The sequence below is a fragment of the Zootoca vivipara genome, chromosome 14, assembly GCF_963506605.1.
Source record: "Zootoca vivipara chromosome 14, rZooViv1.1, whole genome shotgun sequence".
Lineage (NCBI taxonomy): Eukaryota > Metazoa > Chordata > Lepidosauria > Squamata > Lacertidae > Zootoca > Zootoca vivipara.
Genome location: NC_083289.1, coordinates 34,800,087 through 34,824,573, shown reverse-complemented (window position 1 = coordinate 34,824,573; position 24,487 = coordinate 34,800,087). Strand labels below are relative to the sequence as shown.

Below are 24,487 nucleotides of genomic sequence, written 5' to 3'. Positions count from 1 at the left end.
TGCTGTCTTCAGCTCCTTGGGAGGAAAGGTGAGATGTAAATATAGCCAATAAATAAATAAATGTCCTCTTTCATTCAGGAGATGTGTTGCAAGGCTGTCCACCCCCTCAAAATCTGGAAAGTAATTGCTAGAGCTGTGTGCCTGGGACAATTTTGAAGGACCTGCACCAAGTGGCATTGGGTGGGAGAAAACAGCTTCTCTTAGCTATCAGCAGTAATTTCTGGAGGCAAGGGAACTTTCTTTCCTGGAAAGGGTGAAACCCATTAATTGAATTTTGAGGTTGTGCATGAGCCTCTGTGCCACATGCTTCCATGACTGATGATCGTGGAACGTTTCTCTGCTCTTCTAATGGTTGCTTTCTCTCTCCTTCCCAGAAAGGAGCCAGCGGAGCAGTCCTGCTTACCAGTTCGTCTTCCTTGAACGTCCTGTCTCCCGCTTACAAGCCCGGCAACCCGAAGCTGCCGGCACCAGCCCTGAGTTCCACCCCGCTAGGAATTATCTCGCCAATCCATTCTTTCCCTCTTCATGTGATTTCCTTCAGCTCTGAATCGTCCCCCAAGTCAGGGGTGTCGAAGGACGCCATTGTCACGGGACCGGCCCCGGGGACTTTCCATCATGGCCTTGGCCACAGTAAGTGTTTGAGAGGGAAATAGGGGCCCGCACTCCAGGGAAACAGCTGTTGTGAGCCCTGCGGGGCTTAATTTGGCCTGCAGGCCAGAGTTTCCAAACCCATGCCTTTAATGGTGTGGGCCTACCAGGGTATGGGAAGGCCCACTTGCTTCCACATGAAGCTGCCTGATCCTTGAGATCTTCCTCAGTGGCTCAGCTCAGGGTGCCTCTTAGGATGAGGTAGCCTACCAGGAAGAGGTAGCCTTTCCTTTGGTGGTAGAACTGCCTCCTGCTCCTCATCGGGTATTGCCTGTGCCTGCATTTAGGTGTCAGGTAAAACAGCCTTGTTTGTTTGTTTGTTCAGTCACTCAATAGCTTTGAATGTACTGGATCAACATAATCTGCAGTTTTTTTATTTGGTAGATGTCTATGGCTTTGTTGTATTATAGTGCAGTTTTGGAGCTCGTGTTGTGAGCTGACTCAGAAGCTACAGTTGTGCTGTAGGGTGTAAATAATTTTAAAGAAAGGTGTGGGAAATGGGAAAGCAGCAGGAATGGCTTGCCCCTGTGACCCATTCCTTGATTACTGCACCATTCCATGATGGCTTGGTATGTGTGAATGGAGCCTTTGCCGTCACAAATCTATACTATATATCCCTTACATTGGCCTAGATCAGTTGCTTTTCAGTAGAGTCATTTCATGCATTGGGCTGTGCATTTCATGCACAGGGATTATTAACCCACTCTTGGTTTGCAGGGGCTCTGCTGAATGTCAAGCTCCACAACCAGCACTGGTTGGACAAGCCAGGCTTCTTTCCTCTTTTCCCCAACAAGTCTCAGCTTGAACTGAATTGTGCTTTGTAGCCCATCAGTTGAACTAGTTCCACTTGATTGTTGGCTGCAGAACTTGACAGACATTGGGGAGGGAGGGGCAGCTCTTCTTCATTAGAATCCACCTGCAGGCATCTTCTTCTTCTGCTTGTTTCTGTCTTCAACGTACATTTGTTTCTCCTTTATTCCATCCTCCTCCTCCTTTTCCTCTCCTTTCTTTCTCTTTCTCTCCTCTTCCCCATTTTCTAGGTCTTTTGGCTGGCTTGCCTTCCAGCCTGCGCCAGGCAGCGCCCCTCCCACTCTCAGTGCTGCCTGCCCATTTAGCACACAGCCTGACAGGTAACTCCTCTGCTGCTGTTGCTGCTGCTGCTGCTGCTGCTGTTGTTTGTCTTCTGCACTCGTGAGTCACCCTGCAGGTGCGCTCCTGCTTTGCAGCAAGGGAGCCGCCACCCTTGCCATTGACTCCAGGTTCACAACTCCCATGGTTTAGGAAGCCTCTGTAAAGCCCAGGATGGATTGTAGGCCCTAATACTCTACTGCCATCCATTTCTTTTATTGAAGCTGTGCTGGAACACAGGAAGCTTAAATAACCTTCCCCTTAAATATTAGGAAGCTGTCTTAAACAGAATCAGATCATTGGTCTGTCTAGCTCACTATTATCTGCACTGACTGGCCATGTTTTCAGGCAGGGTTCTCCCCCCACCCCTGCCTGAAGATGCCAGGATTAAACCCGAGGTCTTCTGAATACAAGGTAGATGCTCTGCCACCAAACTACATACAGCTGCTTTCTCAGAAAAGCCCCAGGCTACTATTTTACTTTCCCCCCCCCCAGGCCTTTCTTTCTGTGAAACACACATGTGGATTAACTGTTGCCCACATGGCACAAATACAGGGCTGGGCTGGCTTTTAACATGGGTGGCTACCCCATGGCCTGTCTGCTCTATGTGGCCCCCAAGATATTTTCAGTGGCCCATGGAGAACCCGCAATATTGGACACTTTTCAAGGTGGGGGGCTTAGTTTCCGCAGGTCTTGCAATTTTGCCTCAATGAGAGTTTTAAATGTTTTTCAAAGGATTTCCTTTAAGTGTTCCTCAGACGTCCACCTTCTTTTTGAGCTGCAAATGTCTGTGTTCACTGGACTTCTTGAGCCCTCGTCAATCTTAATGTCTTTATTTCCGGTAACACTGACGCTCTAACTGCCAAAGGGGAGCTGGTCTTGACTGATCAGTCCCAAGAAATGTTGAAAGCCTTCCAGCATTAAGTGGGACGAAGCATCAAAGCTGCGCTTTAACCCAGCGGTAAATTGAGTGGTGAGCACTAAATGAGCTAGTGGGGAGCAGAAACGGAGAGGAAAGAAAGAGGGGGAGTTCTTCATGATGGGAAAAGGGAGTAATTAATGTGGAGGTCAATAAAGTAACTTAGGGGGTGGGAGCATAATTTTTTTCATTTGGCAATGATTTCTAAGGAAATGAATGGAGAGGAAGCAAGAATTTTGGTGTAGGAAGTTCTTCAAGTAGGCTTTAATATTTTTAGTTGAAAGACAAGGAATTACTTTTGCGGGTAGGGAGGGGAAGAAGGAAACATTAATTCCAATAATAACAGTTCCCTACATGCTGGTTGTGGCCTCCACCTTATGTATCACTAATATATTTCTTTCTTTCTTTTTTTAAAGAAAGAAATAGAAACAAGGTTTCTCTTTTTCTGCCATGCCCATTTTGGCATGTATCCCTTGGAGGATTGGCTGTGGCTCAGTGCAGCCCTCTGTTCAGAAAAGGTTCAGCAACCTGTTTTCTAAAGCCTTGAAACAAGACATGGATGCTCTAGGTGTTCAGAGGAACTATATGGCAGTTGGCAGCCTCTTGTTAAACTTTCAACATAGAAGTCACTTGGGGATGTGTTTGTTCCCATTTAGGAGGTCATTTCTGTAGGTTGCCCAATCTCTCTGAAAGTGCAGAACATGGTGCCATGGCAACTTGGTTGTTTCCCCTGCCCCCCTCCCTGCTAATTAATTTATTGCTTGTTTTTATTGCAAAGTTGTTGCTAATAACTTGTGCTGCTGCTGCTACTTCTGTTTGTTGCGGAGGGGGTTTGTGCTGCTGTGTTGTGTATTCTAAACGTAATTTTAAATTGTGATGCTTTAATTGCTTTGGACCTTGTGGAGAACATAGAAGGCTGTCTTCGTTCACAGTCAGACCGTTGGTCTACACTGGCGGGCAGAGGCTCTTCCAAGGTTTCAGGAGAGGTTGCTGATTGAGGCTGGAACTTTTTGCATGCAAAGCAGATGCCCTACTGATGAGCTCCAACCCTTCATTCACTGCCTTGGGTATCTTACATACTCAGAGTGTAAAAATAGCATTTACATTGTTTAGGAATACATCACTGCAGAGTAACAATACTTCAGATAACAGCATAGAGTGCAGTTATTGTTAGCTTTTATTCAAAAGCTCAAAACACTGAATTTCAGCAAATCCTTTGTAGGCCTTGAGGAACTTCCTCAGCTTGACCGGAGGGGGGGGGGTTGTTGCTACTTTGTTGTTCTTTTTTACTCAGAGTAAAAATATTACTCCCTTGGAAGACCCACATTCAGGAAACCTTTCCCAAAGGAAATCCACCTCATTGCTTTCCAGTGGCCAGGGGAGTAGCACGTATTGGTGCAGGAGCTTTTGAGGTCCCCTGGATGCAGTTGAATGGGTTGATAGCTGGAGCTTTGTAAGCTGACCTTGAGGAAACATGCTTTGGAATATGTTCCAGAGCAGGGGTAGAGGGACTGTGGCCCCCTAGATGTTCCAGGCCCCCTGACTATGAGCCTTGCTGGCTGGGGTTAATGAAAGTTTGAGTCCAGCAACGTCCACCCCTCCTCCAGAGGATGGATTTTGCTGTCATGCTTGAGGTCTACAGGCTGAACTTTGCAAGTGTGCATCACACACAGAGTGCTGTGCCAAATAGCAACCTGCAAAGGAGCTGCCACAGGAAGAACTCTCTCCTTTTGCCTCAGCTGCTGTGCTTTTGTCTTAGTCTACATCTGTAGTGCAACATGGTCGTAGAATGGACTGTTAGTGCTTGGCACATTTAAATTTTCTTTTTTAAAAGCATTCATTGAAGAGGGGTTGTAGCCTCCCTGTTGTATGAAAGGATTTGCTTTTACTTAGCACAGTATGCCATTCCTTCACCTGTACAAGGAGTACAGTGCATTGTATACCATCCTGGAACTCTACAGATTTTGTCACCACATTTTGCTGCATGTTTAAGACAAATCATCCACAAGTCATCAGTACTTGATTACACCAGTGATACACTATTGTGAACTAGGCTTACCCACCAACCATACGTGATATCAAGAAGTGTCTTGGGTGTGTTTTTGCCTGCCCACAAGACCCAGGATGAGAGAGAACTTAGCTTGGGGAACCTAAACTTTGGGAACATGGGAACCAATTTTTTTCCTCCTTCACTCCTATCCTTCTTCCTCTTTTTTGGTCCCTGCCAAATGCTTGAGGAGGCCTTACTGTCCCATGATGCAGTACAAAGGACACCAAGGCCCAAGCTGTAATCATTTGAGGATCCAGTTCTGTTTGCAGAACTTCAGTTTTTCAGTCACAGGTTTGTTTGTTTTTTACTGCAGTGATCATCCCTAACTGTCTGTCAATGTCTCTATTAATTAAACTCTTTAGTAGCTTATGGCTAGTAATGCTTGCTAATCATTTGGTAAACTAAATGTTTGGAGCTTCCACTGCTGGGGCGGGGACAGTAATAGTTCTTCTTTTGCATCTCTTTCAGATACATCTCAACTGCATGGTAAAGGGGCCAATGTACAGCCACGGAAATTGTGACAGTTCGAAAGTTGAGGACATGACAAGCCCTGATAGGGACTTGCAGAATGAAGCCACGGACGCAAGGTGCCCTTTCTCTCCTCCCCCCCCCCCCCCGTTCCTTTTTTGAATGGAGTCGATCTGGAGGTTCCTTCCCTGTTTGGACCAGTCCCTTTCCACAGGGATCTGTGCCTCGCACTAAGAAAGGAAGCACTTAACTGGTGCAGTTCTGGCAGCTGCCCTGGAAGCCGAGCACGACAACCCAAGCCCTTCTTGTCACATACCTCTGAATCCAGTTTCTCACTCCTTGATTTTCCAGTGGACTATGTGAAGGTGCTTGAACATTCCTGTTTTCGGTTTATTTGGCTGGCTTAAGCTAATCAAAGAGTGACAGTCACAAGTGGTCCCCCCCCCCTTTACGGTACCTGTAATAAAGCTATGCTGACGTCAACCAAGAAGACCCACCTTCCTCTGTGGCATCTTTTGTAAAGTCAATCAGCTCATTGGTCTTCTCAGAAGGACAGAGACTTGTGAGGCCTTGAGATGCACTCATGAACATTGACATTCTGATCTTTTTGTGTTTTGCTTCTCTGCCTTTTATTTTTTGGTATGGTCAATCCTGCCCTCTTCCCTGCCCTGTCATTACCACTGAATGCATAGGATTGGACAAGTCCCCTTTCTTTCCCAGCATGTCATTGTGTATAGCAAAGCCGTAATTCCAGTGCCTTTTATGGTGGAGCAAGAGTGCAAAACATTTCAAGCTCTTTTTGTGTGGACTCTCTCTTTTGTTGTTGTTTCCCCCCCTCAAAAATTCTTAGCTGTATTTAAGATGTGTTGGGCTTTATTTGATAAGAGCTTTTTCCCCCTGGAGTTATACACCGCTTTCTGGACTTGACCTTGTGGAGTTGCCTAGTGCCAAGCAGAGTACAAAATAGATATTGATCAGTAGGTGTGGAGTATGTGGACCCGAGTTTCCCCAAAAGCAGGGATGGGGAATCTGTAGTCTACCTGGTGATGATGGACTGCAAACCCCATCGTTCATGACCATTGGCTATCCTGGTTGGGGCTGCTGGGAGTGGGAGGGCCACAGATACTCGATCTCTGCCCTAAAGCTATTGCCCCGGACTCAGATTTCAGCAGGTGTTCCGTAAGCAAGGTGAAATCTAGAGCTCTACTTTTGCTCTACTGGAGGAAAGAATTCTGCATACCAATGCACAGAGACATGGGTGTGTGGAGCTGGCCCTCTGCAGGACTACTGGGTTGTGGACCATTATCCATTTGGGGATGCTGTGCTAGCACCAGCATAATGGAACCATTGTATTCTGGTGACAGGGCAGTTCCCTCTGAGAACCTTTCCTGTGCAATCACTGGAATTTGGGCATGACCCTCTTCATTTAAGAGCTTGCTCAGGCTTTTCTAAGAAGCTCGGTGGCTAAGCTCTTTTGTGGGGGTCTGGGGAGTAGTGTAGGCTCATCAGGGCCAGCACCAACCAATGCTCTTTGCTGGAAAGTGAAAGTGGTTGTGCTTCAGAGCTGTCACAAATACCTTGCTTTGAGGAGGCGACTGACAGCTCAGTTGGTCAGTGGGCTAATTTGTGTAAGAGAACCAGGGAGGGGTGGGGGCTGAAGGACTAACTAAACCTTCCTCCTCTTCACTTGACCTTTTTGTCCCAGCATGCTGCTTGCACTGGGGAGAAAAGAGGTCATAAAACACATTGCCACAAAGAGGGGCATATATGGCAATCCCTGTGAAAAGAGGCTTGCTGGAACAAGCAGCCTCTTCTGTCCCTGGAATGCCATAGACCAGGTTGGGCCCAGTGGGTTGCCAGTCTTTTTCAAGCCTCGGGGCAGCCATCTCTCTTGCAAACAAAAACTGTTCATAATAAACCACATGGTCCTCAAGGTACTCCCTTCCCTTCAGAGCCCATTGGTTCTTCCTTGGTATCAGAAAGCTCTTGATCCTCTAAGTGGTGTGAGCCCCATTTTTAAAAAAGAGAAAGAAAATCACAATGAGTTCTACTTGGATTATGACCAAATTTGGGGCCAACTTCATTCCTTCAACATGCCTGTTTTGAAGTCCAAATAAATATGGACATAAACCCTAATTAATTTGTACATCTTCCCAACAAAATGAATTGGATAATTTCAAGCGTATTTATGAAAATATATCCATTCTTTCCATGAGAAAATAAGAATAATAAAAACTCTAGGTTGTAGTAAAAGAGCCAAAGACCAAATGTTAAGGTTGCCAGTTTTGAAGCACAGAAGTTTGTAATAGATGGGCGTGTTTTTTTTGTTTTTGCTTTTTCTGGTCAGGCCTCAATCCTGCTGGGTGCTAATTACCTCTTGTAAGAACTGTTTTATCATTTCGACAGGATTGAGGCCTTCTTGAGCTACTTGCAATTCCCCTCTTGTTGCTCTCCCTTGAAAGCTTCTGTTGTCAAAAGCTACCTGTGCATTTGCAGTGGCTGGAGCAGAAACTTGTTGTTTTAGAAAGAAATCTCATGAAGCCTCTTGCCTCAGGGAAATGTTATTTCTTCCCCCTCCTCCTTCCCCTTCTTTTCTTTTGCATTGAACAGTGAGAGAACTTAATCAAACAGAGCCATGGCAGGGCAGGGTCTATCAGCGTTTGGGTGGGACAAGAACAAGAGCACTGGGTCTCTCTCTCTCTCTCTCTCTCTGCCTTGGCTTTGACCCTTTTGGGAGATTTTTGTTTATGGTGGGCATGTGCACCACCAGATGGCACTTAAAAACTTAGAAAAGCAGCTTCTTTGAGTGTGGGAAGAGCTGCAATTTATTTTTGTGTGTGTCGTGGGTGGGTGGGGGGGGGCAGGGGCCTTTCTAGGTTATGAGGAAGATGGAGGTGACGTTTAAAATGGCTAATCTTGTATACAGCAGCTGAATAAAATTGTTTTCCAGTTTCCAAATTGCTGTTTTCATTCTCTCTATTTTCAAAGAGAGGGCAAAGAGGTGACCATAACTCAGTGGCAGAGCAGCCACTTTGCATGCAGAAAGTCCGTGGGTCAATTCTTGGCATCTCCAAGTAGGGCAGGGAAAAGACTCTTGTCTGGAACCCTGAAAATCTGCTGCTAGGAAGTACCAATAATCCTGAGACAGATAGGCCCAGTAGTCTGTCTCAGCATAAGACAGCTACTCTGTTAGATGAGCAAATAGTTTACCTGGTATAAGGCTGCTTCCTTTGAACTATGTTGGGAATGCAGCGTGGCTGTTTTGTTTCTTAAGCTTTCCAAAGGCTGAAGAAAATTCTGTCTCCCGTCCCCAAACCATACTGCCAGCTGTCTTGTTATTTATGTGTGGAGCTGCTTGTAGTGAATTGTTTTAAATTCTGCAGCCTGTGTGCATTGTGCACAATTTATTTTGTTTCCGTTGTCAGGTAAAGGGACTGTGAGCTAGTCAGGCCCTTGGATCCTGGCAGTTGTACCAAGCCTGGAGATTGCACCAGGCCCATGAACTCAGAAAAACTAGCAGCTGAGATGACAGTCTCCATCCTTTTTCTGCACCTGCTTGGATTTGTGAAACACAGCCTGTCTATACAAACTGCGAAAATGCCAACGTTCTCCACTTTATATGTCCTTTTGCAAACAGCGGTGTACATACCAGATGCAATGAGACACCCTGCATATTGTATCTTTTATGTGAACAAATGAAATGGCAAATATTAAATGGGAGGAAATCATCAGGTTAGATTGCTGCAGGGTATTTTTTCATTTATTTGGGTGCATAAATAAAATTTCCCATTCCCTTCTACAATGCATACTTTGAGAATTCATACAGTCAAATAACAACTAAGCAAACACCAACACAAATATGGCAAGTACCCAGTGTTCCATTCTATCCATGACAATGAAAGGAGAGGCACTTATTGGGGTTAACTGCAGCATCCTCTATTTAACCTCCTTTCCTTTTTAAGGACTGGAGCTTCCCTACACAAGTATGACCTGAAAGTTAAGCAGGTCACTCTAAACATACACACACATATTGTTTACAGTCTCAGTTACACAATGATGATCACTATCTTTGACTATGTACTAGAATCTGACAGTTGTTTATTATGTAGAAAGGAGTTGCATTGTGTTTAAGTCATCTTATGCTGAAGCTTCTACAAATGTATTGAATGACCACAGCATAGCATTGAAAAGCATCTGCCTTTAGACTGCTATTCTTCGCAGTAGCTGGTTACTGGGTCTCCACTGGTGAGTTTATTCTTCCTTTGGCTGTACTGTATTAGTATTGTCTTTAAATAACATCCAGGAGTAAAAACCAGTTCCTGTGGTAACAATATATGCATATAGTACTTTATAGAGTGCTCAGAGAGTTTCACATACACTCAGCTGTCCTTACAGCAGCCCTGTAAGATAATGCTAGTGTTTACCCACACATTGCAGAGATGAGGGGTAGTCAATGTGGTGCCTTCCTGAAGTTGTTGAACTACAGCTCCCATTGTCGCTGGCCATTGGCCATGCTTGCAGGGAGTTGGGAGTTCAACAACATCTGAAGTGCACTAGATTTGCTATTCCTGGGGTTAGGGGGGAAATGGCTCACTGAATGAGTTCAAGATTAAGTTGAGATTCAGATGGGATTTCACAAGTGCTCAGCTATCACTCTTAACTACTTCACAAAGGGAATGTGTTGGTAGAGACCACATGAGCTTGAAAAGCCAAGCTGGAGAGCTCTCATTCAAAAATAGCATTGGGTAATCATCTGATTTCTACCCACTCCCTGCCACCCCAGTGCACAGAGGGGTTTGCCACTGACTGGCGGGGACAAAAGTAACAAGCAACTTTGGCAAATAGGAGCATTGGCCTGGGGTGGCAAGTCATAAATATTTTTGATAAAAGCAAGTAAGTGCAGCTTAAAAGCACCCTAACGTTGGAGAACAGGCATTAGGTTTGGGGAATATACACCTATTGGAAGCAACAGGTAGTAGAAGTCAAAGTTTGTAACATTCAGTACAGCTCTAGACCAGCTGCTTAACAATAGTTCTTTTTTTTAAAGAAAAAATCTCTCTTGAAGCAGCTATTTCTGTCCAGACACCAAGACAGCCAGCTCCTGGATGGACAACTCCTTGTTGAGGTAACTGTCATATTGAGCCATGGTTAACCTTCCACTCTTCAAGGCATCTTCAATTGAGAACTTCTTCCCTGACTTCCTGTCAAGGATTACTGAAGATTCGCCACTTGGCCCTTTCATTGTGATCTCTTCCCAGTCACATTCTTGGCTCTTCAATTTGACGTACAAGCTCCACTCAATAAGCCCGAACCTGTGGGCTTCTTCTGGTGACATCTCTCTCCCAGTGTCTGGATCAATGACCACAATGGAACGTCTCAAGTGATTTTCTCTCTGCTCCCTCTTGATGGCTACTGTCTGAAGACGGTTTTGAAGCTGTTCAATCTCGTTGTCTTTGTCTTGAGATAGCCTCTTCAGATCATCCAGCTCTCTCTCCAAAGCCTGGAACCGGGAGTCTAGGTTCACGCCGCTGTCCACCTGTGACATGTTTCTTAAATCCCGGGTTTCTGTTACTGTGAGTTCAATCTCCGATTGCAACCTTCTCATCTCCAACAGAAGGTTCTGCTTTTCCAGATGCAGCTTGTGGTTTTCCTCCCTCAAAAAGTCCAGCTCCTTGGAAGACTTGGAGTTGTTGAATTCCACTTCTGACAACTTAGCCTCTAGCCTGTTGATGTCTGTGTCTAATTCCATCTTCCGCCGGCTTTCCTCCTCCAGGTTGTTCTTCAGCTTCTGAATCTCGTATTCAGTGTCTCCTTTCTCCACTTGGATGCTCTCAGAGAAGACTACTTTCTCCTTGACTTCCATCTTTTCCAGGGCCTGCAGTTTCTTCTGCAGGGCTTCCAACTCAGCCTGCAGGACTTGCCTTCTATGTTTTTCTTCCTCCAGCTCCAGCTTAAGCAGAGCGTGCTCTTTCTCCTGCTGCGGGTCTTGTTGAAGGATCACCTTCTGCTTCACGGTGACTCTCTCTGTTGTCTCCTTCACCTGCTCCTCCAGCTCGCTCAGCCTGATCTTCAGCCTCTGCACCTCCAGCTCTGCCTCCCGCCGTGCCTGCCTCTCTTTCTCCAGCTCATCCAGCTGGCGCTCAAGCTCCGACCTCCTCCACTGCAGCTTGCGCATTTCGTTTCGGAGTGAGTCAATCTGCTGCAGCTCATTCTCTATGCTCTGTGAGAAGGAGCTGACCTCTGCTTTCAAAGCAGGGTCCTGCTCCAGTTTTACCACTTCCTGCTGCACCACTTTCTCCCTTACCTGAGAGAGTTCCTCCTCCTTCTGTCTGATCTTCTCATCCTGCAGCTTCCTCTCCCTTTCCAGGTCCAGGTGCTTCTTCTGCTCTTCAGCCAGCTGAGCTCTCAGGGACTCCACTTCTTCTCTCGTTTGGGGGTCTTCCCGGTACTGCAGAACCTCCTTCACCACTTCCTTTGTCTGGACTTGAGGCTTGGCATCTTTCAGGGTCTGAATTTCTTGCTTCAGCTGATAGATCTCAAGATCTGCCCTCTCAATTGCTCTGGTCCGGTCCACAATCTCGTCCCTGAGAGACTGAAGCTCCATCTCAGTCTCTGGGTCAGCCTTGTATTTTATAACCTCCTTGATAACCTCTTGCACTTCCACCAGGGGCCCTCTTTTCCGCAGGGCAGCCAGCTCATTCTGACAAGTTTTCAGCTGCTCTTCCCCACCCCGGTATCTCCTTTCCTGCTCCACCAGTTCTAGACGAAGGCTAGCCACTTCGTTTTCAGCCTTGGGGTCTGGACGGACAATCTCCCGGACTTTCTCCTGGACAATCACTTTGGCATTCTCCTCTTCCAGAGCCTGGATTTGCCTGAGCAGCTCTGCTTTCTCCCTCTCATTGGAGCGGCCTTTGGCCTTCTCGTCTTCATACTGCCGTCGCAGCTCGCTCACTTCCCTTTCTGTTGCTAGGTCCTTCTCCACTTTCAGCACCTCCTTGACGGTGATCTTGCCCTCGGCCATCGCCCGCTCTTTCTCCAGCCGCTTCAGTTTGTCTTGCAAGAAGCGAAGCTCTTCCTCTTGCTGCTTCCTCAGTGCACTCTCCCTGTGTTTGTTCTCCTGCAGCTGCTGATACTCTGTCTCCAGCTGGGGATCATTCTGCAGCTTCACTACTTCTTTTTCCATCACTTTCTCCTGCTCCTTGTTCTTCTCATTGGAAAGAGCATCCACCTGGTGGCGCAGGAGAGCCATCTCATTCTGACGGTTCCCTTCCTGCCTCTTGAGATCCTCCAGCTCTTCTTTCAACTTCAGGATTCCCTCTGCCTGCGCCTTATCTGGCTCAATACGGAGGACTTCCTTGACCACATACTCCTGCCCACCTTCCCTCCTCTCATGCTCCAGGGTTCGCAGCTTGAGTTTCAAGACCTCCAGTTCGTCGTGCAAGTTTTGGTTCTTGCGTTGTTCCTCTGCCAGGTTCTGCTGCATCTTGTGAAAACTCTCATCCAGTGCTGGGTCAGGCACTTTCTTCAGCACTTCCTTCTTGACCACGGTCTCCTGTGGCTTCTGGTTCTGCAGGAGGAGGATGTTTTCCTGGATGACCTTGATCTCTGCCTCCAGCTGCTGTCGGCGTTGGCTCTCATCGTCCAGCTCCTTCCTTAACTTCCAGACTTCCTCAAGCGGCCTCTCAAATGTGTTGGTCTGAGCAGACTCCTGCATCACCTGGACCTCTGGCTGCTGCCAACAAAGAAAAAAATGATGAGTTGCTATAGCTGGAGCATTATTTGTCATTCTCTCCACCCTCTAATCAAAGACAAATGTTGCCAGATAGGAACTCTTTTCAAAGCTACTAGCATCCTATGCATGTTACTTCTGAGCCTGGCTGTCTTTGAAGGAGCTGCTTCCCAAGTACAGTGGTGCCTCGCTTAACGAATGCCCTGCTTAACGAAATTTCCACTTAACGAAAGGTTTTTTCTAGCGGAGATTGCCTCGCTAGACGAATTTGTTTTACGAAAAATTCGTCTAGCGAATCGCAGTTTCCCATAGGAATGCATTGAAATTCAATTAATGCTTTCCTATGGGCAAAAAAAAATTCAAAAAAAAATTCAATGCATTCCTATGGGATTCGCTAGACGAATTTTTCGTTATAAGAAAAGACCCGTGGAACGAATTAAATTCGTCTAGCAAGGCACTACTGTACAGGGCATGGGAACCTCTAGCCCTTGAGATGTTGCTGGACTCCCAACTCCCATCCTCCCATGCCATATTAGCTGGGACTGAAGAGTACTGAGAGCCAGTCTTAAGCTACAATCGTAATTAGAAATCCCACTATATTCAGTAAGTGTGTGTAGGATTGCAGCCTTAGTCTGCCACCCCCTCTTTTCAAAAAGCCTTGCTGGCATGTTCTGTTAAGTGATGCTGGAACCCTTCCCTGCCTTCTGCATGGGCATATTCTCATTAAAAATTGGCATGCAGAGTTGGGATGTTTTCTCACAAAACAGCTCTGTAACTTGCAGCCAGCTAGGATTCTCTGCCTATCTTAAGTCTGCACCACAGCCTATGTGCACCTTCTTCTTTCCAGTAGCTAGAACAGAGAGAAGCAAAGTAAAGCCTAAGCTTCTCACACTCACTTGTCTCAAGAGATTCTGGGCAAACTCCAGGTTCTGCAGCCTCTGCTTATTGACAGCATTCACCTCCGTGAACTTTGCAGCCAGGAGAGCTTCCTAAGAATGGAGAAAAGAAATGAGGTTAACAAAAGGTATTATGAACATAAGAAGAGCCATGCTGGATCAGGCCAATGGGCCATCTAGTCTTACATTCCTGTTCTTACAATAGCTAAACCAGATGCTTATGGGAAGCCCACAAACAGGACCTGAGCTCCGCAGGAACCAATTTTCAGGCTAGATAAAAGAAGCTGACAACCACCTTCCATGCTTCTGGGGAGTTGGCAACTGTGGCCATTGATGAGGTTTTGGACAAGGGAGGAAGCATTCAGAGGGGTATTTCTGCAGTCAAACAAGTTTTGTTTGATGCACTGCCCAACAAGGCCTCTGGGCACCCAGGAGAGATCAGTGTCTTCCACCCAGTGCCTCTCAGCCTTGATCATTCCCCATCAAATTTCTGACATCGAGGCCTAGTCATGCAGTGGAGTCAGGACATCCTTCCTCTGTCGGAAGCGACACTGGTTCCGGTTTGACAGAGCTGAGGCAAGAACGCAAACTGCTGAGACAAATCCAAGAATGAACCCAAGATGGTGTCAAGCCATGGAGCCAACTGCTGTTGCCTTCAATGTGAACATAGCACATACATAAATCTTCCTTGTATGGAGCCAGGCTACAGGTACATCTAGTGAAGTATTGCCTATGCTGACTCACGGTGGTACCCCAGGTTTCAGGCAGGGGTCTCTCCTAGTCCTATCTGGCAATATCAGGGATTGAACCTGGGGGCTTCTGCATGCAAAGCAGACACTTGGCCACTCAGCTATGGACCTTCAACATGAAAAATATTGAAATACTGCCTAGAGGAACCACTTAGACCGTGGCAGAGGGCTTGTCAAATACCAGCAAGTACCTCTTCTTTCACTTTAGCGGCTGGAGACTGGATTCTGGGTCTCTTACTCATGAAGCCATTGCGACCATTTTCCAGGTCAAGGATGGATCTCAGCTTCTCTGCTTCAAGTTCGTAGTCCTGCAGAGGGGAGGGAGATTAAAATCTACTTACAGAGAAGCAGTCATAGCCCCATAGTACATCTCCTCTGTGATGGGGTTGTTTTCTTCCTGCAAGCAACCCTTTTAGCCACACAGGCTGCTGCTTCTCTGAGCCACCCCCCTGTCCCGCCATCCTCACCTTCACTGCCTGCTGATACTGTTGAGCCTCAGCGGAAACTTTCTGAACATCTTGCTCTTTGCTGGCAATTTCCCCCAGCAGGGCCTGCAGAAACAGATCAAGCAGAAAACGTGAAACAGCAAGAAGCCAATGGCAATGCCGTTTTTTAGCTTGGGATAGGTAATGTGGTCCTACTAGATGTTTCTGGTCATCTCCCATTATCTCTGGTCTCATCAGGTCTTCCCAGAGCAGTTGGGTTGCCATAAGGCAGATGGGCCGCTGGGCAGCAAGATTGGGGGTGGGGAGAAGAAGACAACACAGATGAGAGTCTCCACCTGTATCGTCTCTACAAGTTTAATTGGGGCTGTTAAACTCTCTGTAAACCAGGCATCCTCAAACTGCGGCCCTCCAGATGTTTTGGCCTACAACTCCCATGATCCCTAGCTAACAGGACCAGTGGTCAGGGAAGATGGGAATTGTAGCCCAAAACATCTGGAGGGCCAAATTTTGGGGGGTGCCTGGTGTAAACCCTGATTACACATGAGGCTGGAAGCAGCAGAGCGTGGGAAGGAGATGATGCAGACCATGTTCTCCACTTGCATCATTTAAAACCCTAATTAAACATTAGGGCTGTGCAAGACCCCGATTTCATTTGGGGTCCAGTCCAGATCAGGGCCAGATTAGGATCACAGTCCTACTGCATAATCAGCTTATCACAGGGTGCAAGGGAATTGGACAAGAAAGCTGGATGAACTCTGAAGCTCATTCCAACTCTTACAATTCTGTTCTATGATTACCTGTTGGTTCTTCAGCTTGGTTTCCACTTGACCAATATTGTCGGTTTCTTGAGGCTCATAGTTGGGCACATTACAAAGGAACTGGTTCAGGTTGTTGTAGCCACTGCGATAGTTGGAGTAGGACAATTTTGCTTTCTGCAACATCTGAGATCTGTGAAGGGAAGTGGAACAATACTTGCTTGGGATAGACATTAGCAGAAATGTCACAGTGCCATTAACTGTAACACCCTAGACCAATGGTTCCCAATTGGTGATCTGTGGATCACAGGGGGTCCATAGTATATACACCAGTCCAGGACATCACATGGGGGGGCGTGCTCTCGTGTGAGACTGTGGCACCCAGAAACATGCAGGTCATGTGACTTGTGCAGGACTTCAGCCTGGAAGACATGCATCCCAGTTTTGCACTGGAACATGTTGAAGGGTTCACATAACAAAAACTACCAGAGAGATATAGCAACATTTTCAAAAGGCTTGGCTTTTGAAAAATGGGGGGTCTGCAGTACTTAGCTAATTGGGAACCACTTCCCTAGTCTAAACTAGACTAAATATATGATGAATTTGGATCAACTCTCCCATATTATAGCAAAAAAGTCAACATCTGTCTGCTTCCTTTAATGCAGCTCTCAGTTGCAGCTCCTATTTGTATGTATTAACCACCATCCATTTTGAGAGCCTCAAGGGATGCAAAGTACACAAACAGCTAAAACATACTCTGCAAGATAACCTGGTGACACAGGACTGGGGAAAAGGGGGTTTGGACATTCCTTCTCCTGCTTCTATTGCCAGTGCTTCATTCACCCCCCCCTTCCTTTCGCTCACAGCCTGACCTGTGATCGATTTGCTTGTTGAGGTTGCCGAACCGCTGGTTGAGCTTATGGAGTTCAGCTTCCTGGCGCTCGATGTCCGGGCAGTGCTCTTGGAACTGGCTGGCCAGGGCGTTGGAGCACTTCTTGGCTTTCTGCAGATCCTGCTCTGCCACACTCAGCAAAGGCTGGTGGGCCTGCAGTTCAGAACCCAGTGCCTGGACAGAAGGTTTTTTTGGGGGGGGGGAGGAATGGAAGTATTTTAAGCAATGTTACATTTTTACCCTACCATCCTAGGACAGCCTCACAAAGATTTAAATCTGTCACAGTACAAATGAAAATACAAGCCTAATAAAACAAAAGACAAAAAGCAAGAAAGCAGCATCATACAAATATGCCAGGAGCCAGCAAATGGCCTGGTGTCATCCCAAGTTCTATGTAAAAAACACCCACCAGGTTTAAAGTGGGGGGTGGAGTCTTCGGAGCCCATTTAAAAGCAGGAAAAGAGGTTTTAGTTGTATGGATTTTATGTCCTGGCAGTCCCAATTCTTTGAGGGGACAGGACTAAGTAACCCTGGCAGCAGCAGAAGAAGAAGAGTTTGGATTTGATATCCCGCTTTATCACTACCCGAAGGAGTCTCAAAGCGGCTAACATTCTCCTTTCCCTTCCTCCCCCCACAACAGACACCCTGTGAGGTGGGTGGGGCTGAGAGACTTCAGAGAAGTGTGACTAGCCCAAGGTCACCCAGCAGCTGCATGCGGAGGAGCAGAGACGCGAACCCTGTTCCCCAGATTATGATTCTACCGCTCTTAACCACTACACCACACTGGCTCTCTCAGCAGCCATATTTCCCCTATTTAAGTCCCCTTGGGAGTGATGGGATTTCATCAAGCCCTGTTGGGGTTGGGGGGACTCGCTCTATGTTCACTGAAGGTACATGATAGCAAGGAACGCCATGGGCTAGCCACTCAGCCTGTGTGTGACTGGATAGTGTTATTTCAGAGTGTTTTAAGCAAATGTGTGGCACCTATGGCCCTCCAGATGTTGCTGAACTACAATTCCCATCATCCCTCGCCATTGGCCTAGCTTGCTGTAGTTCAGAAATATCTGGAGGGCCGTTAGTCCCCCAGCCCTAGTTTAAAGAAAAAAGAAAGAAAGGGGAACAGAGGCAGTGTGCAACCCTACGAGTCCTACTTTTGACTGTGTTTTAAACCCGCAGGCTGGAACCCACTGGATTGTGGATTCTGAAGCAGACCAGTGATCCAGTTCAGGTCATGATTCCACCCAGATTGGATCAGGTGAATCCAATTTAGAATCTGAGCCAGGTGGATTCCTCCTCCATCTCTTATCACAGCTGAAGTGGACCCCCTCTCCCTTCAGCCAGAGATGGGGCAATAGGATGACCTCAGAAACCATACTGACTGGTGACTGTCCGGATACATTTGGGCCATTTAGCAGCACTGCCATTGTTTTGAAAGCCCCACTGAAAGCGAGGACTCACCAGCAGCTCTTCTCTCTTGCGCTCCAGAGCACCTGTGTCCTCTGGAATAGTGTCCTCAATGGCCAACTTGTTCTCATAGCCAGAAATCAGGTCCCTCCCTTGTTGCAGACTCTTCTCAAGGCGATTGGCAACATCCACTCTGCACAAGACAGACAAAAGCAGCTCTTCAAATAAACACAGCTTTACAGACATGAATACCCCTTCAGGCAGAAGAAGCAGACGGGCTTCTGTGCACATGGATGGATGCTATGATTTCGCAGGAGCCCAGAATATCTGCAGTGTGTGGTATTAGGCAAAGGAGTTGGCATCTGGAAAATCTTGCCTTTTGTCTAGTGTTCATGGTTGCAAAGCATTGTTTGTAAGCTATTGCGGATATTGCCTCAGCAGCCAGAGAGATGGCTGAAAAAGATTTTTAATGGGTAGGGTGGGCCGTCCCCCATGACCAGCAAAGCCAGAATAAATTATGCAAAAATAAAAAATATGCTAATTTCCTTTTCATGATTTATACAAGTTGCATGTGGAGCAGGTATTCTACTACTGAGCTGCAGCTCACCCTCCAAAAGCAGGTGCACCATATGGAGGTGCTTACAAAGAGCTCAAACAGGTGAGCCAAGCTACCAAAAGGACCCAAAGATCAAGAGCAGGTGGTGAAATTTCTGTACAGACACCTACTTCTCCTGAGCGGCGCCAAGCAGCTGGATGACATGGTTGTATTTGTTGTTTGTCTCTTCTGCCTTGTTCTTTAGCAGGGAGGCACTTCCTGTGTCTGGCACGGACTCTATGAAGGTTTCACACTCCTGGATCCTGCGTGCTTTCTCGGGTTCGATACGCCGGACCTCATTGGTGATGTTCTGCAAAGGGGAGAGAGGTGGGCAGCAGATGAGCAAGCGAGCATGGCAATGCCCCTCTGCTGTCTGTGCCCGGAGCTGCTGAGGTCTTGAGCCAGAATCCTCCTGGGCTGCAGAGTAGTAGATGGGTCCATAACTCTGGACACAACTCATAGCACCCTGCCCGGCTCAATATTAGGGATGGGAGGAACTCAGTTTGAGTTCACTCAATTTCTCTCTTTTTAAATATTAAATACAGTTCCCCACATTTCGGCAGTAATTTGAGATTAAAAAAGAAATTCTCATGAAAACTCTTCAGCATTTTTGTGCAGTGGCAAGGATTTCCTACAAGATCTTTCACAAGCCAAAGGTCAAGCAGCCCTTTCCCAACAGCCTTTCATCCTTCACTAGCCTGCTTTTTCAGCCATGTATGGTTGAAATCGTGCAAGTCAAATGCATGTAAGATGCAGGTTTACTGTTTTCTCCACCTGCGAGTTTCATCACTATTGAGAATAAAGATTCTATAAAGTCTTCGATCCAGCATCCTGTTCCCACCGTGAACAACCAGCTGTCTTTGGGAAGCCGACAAGCAGGACCTGAGTGCAATAGCACTCTTTCCCCCTTGCAATTCACTGGTATTCATAGTCATACTCCCTCTGACAGTGGAAGGAGAACATGGCTTTGTCTTCCCCCATGAATTTGTCTAACCCTCTTTAAAAGCTGTCCATGTTGGTGGCAATCACTGCATCTTGTGGGAATGAAGGCAGCACCTCTTCCTCCCATGCCACGTTCCTACCTTAAGGGCAGGTTTCTATCTGCATTCAACAATGATATCCCCCTTACCTGTAATTTACAATGGTATGATCAACCAATTACCATTCTATCAACTCACTGCACTGCAGTGTAATTATATGGAGCAGAATAGCATGGGGAGAGAGAGAGAGAGAGAGAGAGAGAGAGAGAGAGAGAGAGAGAGAGAGAGAGAGAGAGAGAGAGAGAGAGAGAGACTTTACCTTAAGTTCCTTGGATCGCTCCGCGCTGTCCTGCACTGCCCGGCTTTGCTCTAGCGGCGGCCGCAGGTTTGCAGTGATGGCCTTCTCTTGCTTCTCCAACTCACTGTTCACTTTCTCCAGCCCCGCCAGCAGCTGTCGCCCCTGGACTGATGCTGCATCTGAGGCAAAATAAAAAATAACAGCAGGTGGAGCAGAAGGTTTTACGTCTGGATCCCTGGTCAGCAAGTGCATTTGCTGGGAGAAGTGGAGAAATAGCGGCTGAGCCCCTCAGACTATCCCGACAAGGGGCCTTCTCATAGGTTGTGCTAATAAGGAGGCTGAGATGTCTATTTAAAACATTGTGATGTCACTTTTCTAACAAATTTCAAAGCGGTACAGTACAATCCCATCTTACCCACATTTAACTCGTGCGATTTCAGCCTCACATGGCTGAAGGCCAGCTGGTTGAAATTGTGCCAATTAAAGGCACACAGTGTGCACTTTTAAACTCTCTGCCTTGCTTATTGGGCAAGGCCTGCTCACCAAGCCAGCTCCGGAAAAGTAAGGGTGCTCACGTGGGGGGTGGTTTGACTCTAAGCGCTTTTGTGTATACGCAGAACCCTTGGAACTGAACCCCCACATAAGATGCAGCCATACTGAATTCACATTTTCCCCAAATCACACCAAAATGTATCTTCTGCATGGAAAGCGCAGATTCTACTACTCAACTATGACCCTCCACACAACCATATTAATAAAGAGATCTCTGCACATACATTTGCGTAATCTAAACAGATCACAGAATTCTTATTCAGGTTTCCAGAATTGCAGCATTTTTTGGTGCCGAGTATGCATAGCTGCTGAATTTGTGAGGAGCTAATGGCCCTTCCATTTTAAATGTGGGACTCAAGCACCCCCCCCCAGGCATGGTGTGGGACACCCACCTCCAAGGCTGTCTGCCTTCAGCCCATCATATCGCTGCTGCAGAAGCCCCTTGGTGCCAGCTATCTTCTGTTTCACGCTCTGATACTGACCGGTGATGCTGTGGGACAAGAAGAGATTGAGCCAATTGGGCAAATAGTGGGGAATAAAAAGCACTTTCATGCTTAAAATGAATGCGGAAATAGACAAAAGGGAGGCCTCTGTCTGGACCACCAAAGAAGCCACCAGGACTGCTCGGCGCTGGCATTATTACTGCTACTATTAATACAATTTATGAGTCACTTGACATAGAAGGAGTCTCTTAAAATAATTAAAAATATGAAGCATGGCATGTGGAGGAAAGATCGAACACTGGATTACAATAAAAACCCAGCAATAAGCTGCAAAACAAATAAGCAAAACAGACCAATGACAGACAGTAACATCTTCCTAATCCATCAAATGGCTGGTTCGTGTCAACAGAATCTGGATCGGGGGGGGGGAACTTACTTGTCCGCGTGAGCCAGCGATTCAGGATCTGTTGGGGGGATCATGAAGCAGACACCAGGGGCGCTGATTGCATTTCCTGCGCTGTCGGTAACTTCCCAGATGTCACCACTGTTCTTTTGCAGGGTGTATCTGGCTCCACGAGAGATCTGGCACTGGGGTAGAAAGAAACAAAATGAAAAAATTCCTTCCAGTAGCACCTTAGAGACCAACTAAGTTTGTCATTGGTATGAGCTTTCGTGTGCATGCACACTTCTTCAGGATAAGCACTCGTAATATTTCTCCCACCCCCAGTAGTCCCAGGAGCTTTGCCCCGGAGCCCTGGTACCACTGGTTAAAAAGAGGTCTTTTAACCAGGGGTTGGAAAGACCTCTCCCTGAGACCAGACAAACACTGGCAGTCAGAGGAAACAAAACTTGGCTCTACAGATGAAAGGGCAGGTTCAAAGGTTGGGAACCTTCAGCCTGTAGACCAAATATGGCCCACAAGACCTCCTCATTTGGCCAGGTCCACCTGCTCCACACCAGACTTATAACTTCAGGTAGATGTTGATGTGGCTTCAAATAAACAACCAGGGACTTAAAGTGAGCTTCTGGCTGTTCCTTTGCTGGAGCAAGGATCGTCTCCCCCATGAACAACAGTTGGAAGGAAAGCCCACTTTGTTCCAATAGTATCGAGCAATTTCCATTGAAAATGCTGCTAAAATGGAGCTCCCCCCCCCGCGCGTTTTAGCAGCAGTCTCAATACCATACTGGAAGATTTTCCCCAATCGACACATTTTGGTTAGAGAACTGCATTGCAAAATTCAGAGAAGTCTGAATTTCAAAGGATACCGAAATTTTGGTTGGACAATTGTTTCAAGAAATGCAACCTAGGTATGGCCTCATTCAAATGTGTACCCAAGTAAATATATCCCCTGCCCCACCTGGACCTTTTGCCCGTTGCACCATCCTGTGATGAGCAGAAGGGGCCACATGGCTTCTTACCCGCTCACTTTCGTAGTCACAAAGCGCTTCCACCGGGATGGGCTTAAGCGGGGTCTCCCGGCGGAACTTCAGAGGGAGCACTTGCTGGCTGCGCTTCTGCAGGGACTTCACCACATCGTCATACTTGTCCAAGGCCTTCTCCTGGTCCTGGTGAAGACAAGGCAAAATGTTGATGCACCAGGGAAGAGATGATCAAGGCAGACAATGGGATATGGACAAAGCTGTGCTGGCCAAAAGCAGAGGGGCAGGGCCATAGCTCAGTGTGATGCGCAGCTGCAGTCCACTCTCACACTCAATACTTGCCTCCAGCTCCCTCAGCAAAGATTCAATCTGGTATCGATCCTTGAAATCCGGGCTGTATTTCTGGTCCAGGTCTGTGTCCACTTTCCTGAGAAGGTCCTGGGCATCCTTAGCATCTTTTTGGAACTGTTTGGGGTGGGAAGCAACTCAAAAAAGTCAAAGGATCCCCCTTTGAGACAGAAAAACAATGCACTGCACCCTCACAACATGACTGTCACAAAGGGGTGTGGGTACTTTCCCCTCCCCCTCTCCCTGCAAGGCAAAAACTCACTTGTTGGTAGAGTGGAGGAGAAGGAGAAGCTCCAGCTACAGGCCCTGGGATGGGGGGTTCTAGAAAAATGAAATACTATTCTCTCTTCCACATCAGGGATGGGAGCCTGTGGTCCTCCAGATATTGCTGGATTACACCTCATGTCTTCCCTGACCATTCACCATGCTAGCTGGGGCTTATGGGAGTTGGTTCCAAACCCTATCTTAAACAAGATAGATTCAGGGATGGCTCAATCTATCAATTTTGGTCCTCTATCTCTTTTTTCCAACCTTAAATTTAGTGCTCTGGATTTCTGCAACTATTTGTGATTTTTTTAAAAAAACACCTTTGAGAATTTGTGAGCATTTTAGTGGGAAATTTTCCTAATCAACACATTTCCATATGTAATTTTGGCAAATGTACATATTTTTGCAAGGCAATTTCTCCAATATAATGCATTTCTGCATTTGTTATTTCTCTAACAGATGCAGTTTTATGCACACCTTTCCGTAATCTATGCATTTTTGAGCACACTGGTCGGTAGGAACCACACTGCAGAATTCAGAGAACTGCAACATTGAAGGAAATTCAGTTTGTGTATTCAGGAACTGTGAATTAAAATGCAAACTATGTGCTATGTTTCTTTTAGGGTTTGGGGATTTATGTATTTTAAAAAAACAGGAAGTGGGTTACAACCTGCAAAAGAGGACAAGCTTTTCTCCCACCTCTGTGAAAAGCATCATCTTCTATCCCAATCCCCCCTTCAGTGCAACTATTAAAAGAGACTGTTGTCCCTTTCATCTGGTCAGATAGGAACATAAGAGAAAGGAAGCTGTCTTGTCTGGCTCAGTATTGCCTACACTGACCTGCAGCAGCTCTCCAGGATTTTGGGCAGAGTTCTATCCCACCCCTACCTGCAGAAGGTGGGGATTAAACCTGGGACCTTTTTCCTGCTCTGCCACTATGCTATACTGTAGTCTCTCACACCCTAAAGACAAAAGCGGGAGCCTGTATAGGGCCTCTTGCCTAAAATGTGTGTGGGCCTCTTGCCTAAAATTCAAGTAGTCAAAAAGTACTACTACTATCTACAGTCGAAAAGAGAAGAATGAAGGAGGGCAGCAAAATATTACAGTACCTGCTAACTAGGGAATTCTCCAAGCAAAGAGACATGCCTGCCTTTGCCCCGAGGACAATCAGAGCACAGAATCTGGGAGCCTCTGCTTTTCTGAGCCACCTGCAGAAGGCAGATGCCTGCTTGATCGGTAACACCTGACAGCAAAGAGGTTCAGGAAAGAGTGACGAGGGGGGGGCGGGTAAAACAGGTCGGGCAAGATTGTTTTCTCACCAACTCCTTTGGCTGTTTCCCATACAAGCAAGCATTGCAGCACCCAACTTGGGTACCTGCTTGCTTAACACGAAGCCGTGCTAGACAAACTGTCTGGCAGGACAGCTTGCTGTTTGATTATCAGAAAAGCCACCTCCCTGCTGTCCTTCTCTGCAAATGGCAACATCTGACTCACTTGCTCAGAACAAATCCCTGGGCTCAGAAGTGTGTGCCCTTTGCAC

The 24,487-nt window shown here is 46.8% G+C and overlaps 2 protein-coding genes across 5 annotated transcripts in view; one reads left to right on the top strand and one right to left on the bottom strand.

Moving 5' to 3' along the window:
• UBN1 (ubinuclein 1) overlaps positions 1-8,022 on the top strand; it is a 29,897-nt gene extending 21,875 nt beyond the window's left edge. For 2 of the 3 annotated variants that reach the window (XM_035130855.2, XM_060282884.1), the window contains exons 16-17: positions 375-630; positions 5,214-8,022. In XM_035130855.2, coding sequence (XP_034986746.1) covers positions 375-630; positions 5,214-5,266 — 309 coding nt within the window. In that variant the 3' untranslated portion in view covers positions 5,267-8,022. The other variant, XM_060282885.1, reaches the window with a different exon arrangement.
• Positions 8,023-8,946: 924 nt separating this feature from the next.
• PPL (periplakin) overlaps positions 8,947-24,487 on the bottom strand; it is a 49,445-nt gene continuing 33,904 nt past the window's right edge. The window contains exons 10-22 of one of the 2 annotated variants that reach the window (XM_035130852.2): positions 22,675-22,797; positions 22,372-22,518; positions 21,389-21,540; positions 20,902-20,999; positions 19,979-20,136; positions 18,811-18,989; positions 18,139-18,277; positions 16,661-16,854; positions 15,831-15,981; positions 15,055-15,138; positions 14,779-14,895; positions 13,839-13,931; positions 8,947-12,945 (exon numbers count right to left, since the gene is read on the bottom strand). In XM_035130852.2, coding sequence (XP_034986743.1) covers positions 10,282-12,945; positions 13,839-13,931; positions 14,779-14,895; positions 15,055-15,138; positions 15,831-15,981; positions 16,661-16,854; positions 18,139-18,277; positions 18,811-18,989; positions 19,979-20,136; positions 20,902-20,999; positions 21,389-21,540; positions 22,372-22,518; positions 22,675-22,797 — 4,299 coding nt within the window. In that variant the 3' untranslated portion in view covers positions 8,947-10,281. The remainder of the gene's footprint in view (positions 12,946-13,838; positions 13,932-14,778; positions 14,896-15,054; positions 15,139-15,830; positions 15,982-16,660; positions 16,855-18,138; positions 18,278-18,810; positions 18,990-19,978; positions 20,137-20,901; positions 21,000-21,388; positions 21,541-22,371; positions 22,519-22,674; positions 22,798-24,487) is intronic. The other variant, XM_035130854.2, reaches the window with a different exon arrangement.